The sequence below is a fragment of the Lygodium microphyllum genome, chromosome 18, assembly GCF_053477565.2.
Source record: "Lygodium microphyllum isolate KBCC chromosome 18, Lygodium_microphyllum_v1.1.10, whole genome shotgun sequence".
In the NCBI taxonomy this organism is placed as follows: domain Eukaryota; kingdom Viridiplantae; phylum Streptophyta; class Polypodiopsida; order Schizaeales; family Lygodiaceae; genus Lygodium; species Lygodium microphyllum.
In genome coordinates this window covers 86360309-86364907 of record NC_141152.1, presented here as the reverse complement: position 1 = coordinate 86364907, position 4599 = coordinate 86360309, and the positions used below count along the sequence as shown (strand labels likewise).

General features: G+C 43.9%; 1 protein-coding gene across 2 annotated transcripts; it reads right to left on the bottom strand.

Annotated features, from left to right (window-relative positions):
- Nucleotides 1-276: 276 nt before the first annotated feature.
- On the bottom strand, nucleotides 277-3505 carry LOC148021113 (cysteine-rich receptor-like protein kinase 2). Of its 2 annotated transcripts, none has more exons than XM_087698960.1 (6): nucleotides 2068-3505; nucleotides 1833-1964; nucleotides 1471-1684; nucleotides 1133-1367; nucleotides 897-1047; nucleotides 277-752 (listed from the first exon to the last, which is right to left on the bottom strand). In XM_087698960.1, exons 1-6 carry the CDS (start codon nucleotides 3106-3108, stop codon nucleotides 525-527), a joined length of 2001 nt encoding a protein of 666 aa, XP_087555086.1. In that variant the 5' UTR covers nucleotides 3109-3505; the 3' UTR covers nucleotides 277-524. The 2 variants fall into 2 exon arrangements, with proteins under 2 accessions (XP_087555086.1, XP_087555085.1); XM_087698959.1 differs by having other exon boundaries at nucleotides 1833-1969; nucleotides 2073-3503.
- Between the last annotated feature and the right edge of the window lie 1094 nt (nucleotides 3506-4599).

Genomic DNA, 4599 nt, shown 5'->3' with positions numbered 1-4599 from the left:
TGCATCATTTTGATAAATACTTTGCTACAAGAGTCCATGTCAATCAATTGCAACTTCAAACATGGAAAGAAACAACTAGTGTAATGACCATGAGGTTTAATGTGCCTATATTAGTTTTACATATGATGTTTTAAGAACCTCATAGACTTTTGGAGATTGTTTGCAGCGTAAGTGTTAGCTTTAAATCACAAAGTCATTGTTGTTGCATTCCTTTTGAGTGGAGTATTTATCTCATATGTGCCATTAAAAGCACATTTTAGATCCTTATACATTGCATGGTAAGTAAACAACTAGTATGCAAACACCCCCTTGGCCGCCTATCAAAAAAACATTTCAAAAAAACACCAGCATGGGAACATACGTGTCTAGATGCTATATGGATTGTAGGATTGAACACTATTTACATCATGCCATGTGGCAACCACGCTAGCGTATATATTATTTTAAATTCCAATATGGTGTTGTATCACAAGGTGTTAATTGTCTGCGTAAAAAGATGAACTGAATGTAAAATGTTTTGAAAGCTAGGGAATCGGGATGGTCAGCTTGTAAGGCAACGCCAAAGTTTCAGACTGACCAAACAACATGGCACACACTTGCGTCATTGTTGGTCGAGTGTTTGGCAACGTTTGCGTACATAAAAGGGCCACATGCACCACACGAGTCACTTGGACTGCATCCTCTGGAGTCAATTTGCCTGCCTTGCGATCCAATAGTTCTCCATGTTGCCTTCTCTCGAATAACAACCATGCCTGTGTATCATATCATTCGATAATAATAAGGTGGTAGCTTCATAACTCCAAGCGAGCATTTCGAATGAGAAAAATCGATCCAATCAAATTGTAACCAATATGGTTTAATGTATTTGAAGATGTAAACAGAAGATTTTGTATTACCCATTTCAACAAATCTTCCTTCTCCGGTGGCAACGTTTCGTCTACAATTCTCCTCCCACTCACAATCTCCAGCGCAACTATACCGAAGCTATACACATCTGCCTTCTCTGTGAGTTGCCCGCCAAGGGCGTACTCAGGTGCGACATAGCCCCTTTCAATGGGAAACATACGTTAGGCTTGTCCGAATATATAAAACTTTAAGAGACAGAAAGATGCTGCATCATGCTATGGCGTACCGGGTCCCGGCGACATTAGTGGTGACGTGCGTGACATCAGTCGAAAAGAATCTCGCCAACCCAAAATCAGCGATTTTGGCATTCAGTTCGTTGTCTAGAAGGATGTTGCTTGCTTTGATGTCCCTATGGACAATCTTGAAGTGGGCATCTTCATGGAGATAAGATAATCCCCGAGCTACACCCATGATTATCTCGAACCGAGCTCCCCATCCCAGTGTCTGTTCTTGATCTGAGTCTGCGTCAGGACGAGCATGCTTACAATCCAATTCCTCATCCAAAACTTGTATATGGGTCATTCTTAATCCATATGTTGGGAGACTCGAACTGAGATAACTTACCAAATAAGAACAAATCTAGGCTGCGATTAGGGATATACTCGTAGACAAGCAGACGTTGTGAACCTTCAACACAGCATCCCAGCAATTGGACGAGGTTTCGATGTTGAATGGTGTTGATGACGTTATTAACCTCTCGAATGAACTCGGATGCACCCTGTTCGCTCTCGGAAGACAGCATCTTGATGGCCGCCTCCCGGCCGGAGGTGAGGTGTGCCTGGACAATAGGCTTGGCTTATTAGGGTTTATTACATACATACATACATACATACATATATATATATATATATAAGAGAGAGAGAGACAGAGACAGAGAGAGAGAGAAGAGAGAGGGAGGGAAGAGAGTGAAGGAGGGAGAGAGCGACCTTGTATACAGGACCGAATCCTCCTTCCCCTAGCTTGTTCTTCGGATCGAAGTCGTTCGTTGCGCGTCGCAGCTCGTTGTAGGTAAACTGTGATGCTCCGGCTCGCTGGAAATGGTAAAGGAGACCCTCTGACTGGTCTGCACAACATAACAATTGAATATAGGCGGACTCGAATGGACCTACGATGCCAAATGATTGAGATTGTGGGAGAGATGGCAGAGTTCCGGAAGAGCACCTTACCTGGAGTCTGAGACGTGTCCGGCTTAATATTTCGTAATCGGCGTTGAACCTGTCGGCGAACTATGAGGAGTACCGCAACCGCAGCAACTAGGAGGGCGAGAACACCCGCCGCAACACTGATTCCCACCTTGACGGGAGTATTGGAGCTTGACGTTTTCTTCGCCTGTGCAGTATAATTATAAGCTGGCAGGGACCAGGAGGGGGCTGGAGGGAGAGAAAGGGGGGCAAGGGGGGAAGGGACTGAGGGAGCAGAGGCGACGGCGTTAGACGAGGCATTGAAGAGGAGGGAATTGTTGGAGTAGAGGTAGTAGCACGTGAAGAAGTAGACCTCGCCGGCGATGGAGTCCTGGCAAATAGCGGAGAAGTTGGAGACTTGGGAGAGGCAGGAGGCGCACTGGGAGGGGGAGAGGTAGGAGACGCACTGTGCGAGGGCGTAAGAGGCGTTCCGGCCGCTGCCTTGGCTGGCGGCCCAAAACCCGGAATGGGAAGGGGCCTCCCGGGCTGTGGCGTTGAGGGCGGCGCGCAGGTTGGCGCCGTAGATGGGACCGGCACTGCTGATCGTCGCATCCCGCCGGCAGCTGTTCGTCGGAACACCGATCTCGGGGTTCTCCAGGAAGTTGTAATTCTCGTAGCGCAGATAGCAGCCCTGCAGGACAACGCGCATCCCTATGTTGTTTGGGCACTGGGGCGTGGACTCGATCGCCGACACGCACTCGCTGCACTGCCGCAGGGAGAGGTCCCCCCTGCACTGATACATCCCATACACGTCCTCGGACCCGCTTGCAGTGCTGGAATTCGCGTACAGAGATCTGGACGAGTTGTTCCGGAGCGCGCTCATGACTTGGTTGAGATTGCTCGCGAACGTACCATTCATCGCGGATAAGGTCGGATTGCAGTTGGTGGAGACGAAGTGCGTGATGCCCGACTGTGCTCTGACAGTCAATATTGGACTCGAATTATTAGAACAGCATATAACAAGCATGAGCGCCATGAATATCCAGTTAGGCCAGCCCTGCAGCTGCGCCCGCTCCGCCATTGTCACGTTCTTTTTGCGCTACTTCGCCTGACCAATGTCAATAGCAGAAACTCATCATCTTAGATTCCTCGCACATGCTACCATGGTAGATAATTAAAAACTCTTCCCATGTTAGCGATCTTAGCACACTGATTATCTGGTTATAGCAGTACCGAGTCACTACTAGTCCTACAACAACAATCGATGTGGAGAGACTAGAATAACAATCGATATGGGCCGGCGACTGATTGCTCGTCAACAATCCTCTCTCAAGTCAAAGTATGATAACTATCAGCACTCCAGCGCTGGATTTTCCCACTCGAGCGCAGGATCTTTCCACATTTCAGGTATGGAAAAGTCGTAGTAACCATTCGATAGCCTACACTTAACACGCTCACCCCATGAACGAGGAAGCGCCCCATCTTGACGCGCTTTGACCTTTACCAATGATTTTCAAGAGTCGGTCTATTTTTTTTCCTTTAGAGCTTGAAATTAGTTAAAGAGAACGTGAATGTAATGGCCTGATTCTCAATTGTTAGTGAGAGAGTCTTGAGGAAGTTATTATATGTATATCTTTTGCACGTGCGTTTAAGGTTTATTTATAAATATTATTTTTGTGATTTTTTAAAAAATAAAATATTTTTTTTAATTCAATATGTAAATAACCCCTTTATATAACATCCTTCTATATGTAAACAATATATAAAAATGGTATTTTACAAATATTTTATTTTGAACCCACGTGATGCACACATATATTTATGAGTAACTTACCCAAGAAGAGAGCACACAAGGGAGCAAGTATGTGTGTGTGTGTGTGTGTGTGTGTGTGTGTGTGTATAGGCATGCATGCATATATGTGCACACAAGAGTATGCATATGAGTACAATATATCAATATTGAACTAGGTATAAATACTCTTGGTTGTTCATTGAGGAGACAAGTTTTGACCATTTGAACCCGTTTTGCTTTTCATAAATCAACATAAATTCAAGAAGGAAAATATCATTCTTGCACTATTTCGAGAAGCTTTTACAAAACTAAATTAGTTAGCTCTAGGATAAAGTGAATAGGTACTTTCTTGAATCGTATAGATAGCTTACCTGCAAATTAATTGAATAATACTTATTATATATTATTTAAAAGTTTATATGGGTGACTCTCAAACCAAGGAGAAAACCCCCAAGCCTATGTACCACAAGGAGGAGAGATTTGATATTGAAGAGATATATAAGGCTTCTTTTGTTTATTAATTATTATTTAAAGGTTTCCTTGGGTGACTTCCTAACTAAGGAAAAAATTTCCAAGCCTATATGGCAAAAGGAAGAGAGGTTTGATATTTAAGAAATAAATATGAATGTTTTGAAATGGTGATATAATAATTAAAAGGGAGAAGTTAAGTCTTTGAAAAGTTGAAAGAGGCACTCTCTCTCTTTCTCTCTCTCAAACACATACACCCATAGTAAGAGAAAGGTTGGGCATATAAGAAATAAAGAGGTGTTTTCTTTGGAA

Coding starts and splice junctions, on each gene's coding strand:
- LOC148021113 (XM_087698960.1), bottom strand. CDS start 3,108: ATGGCGGAGCGGGCGCAGCTGCAGGGCTGGCCTAACTGGATATTCATG. Junction 1,368..1,470: donor CCTAGATTTGTTCTTATTTG/GTAAGTTATCTC, acceptor GTCCTGACGCAG/ACTCAGATCAAGAACAGACA. Junction 753..896: donor AGGAAGATTTGTTGAAATGG/GTAATACAAAAT, acceptor TATGATACACAG/GCATGGTTGTTATTCGAGAG.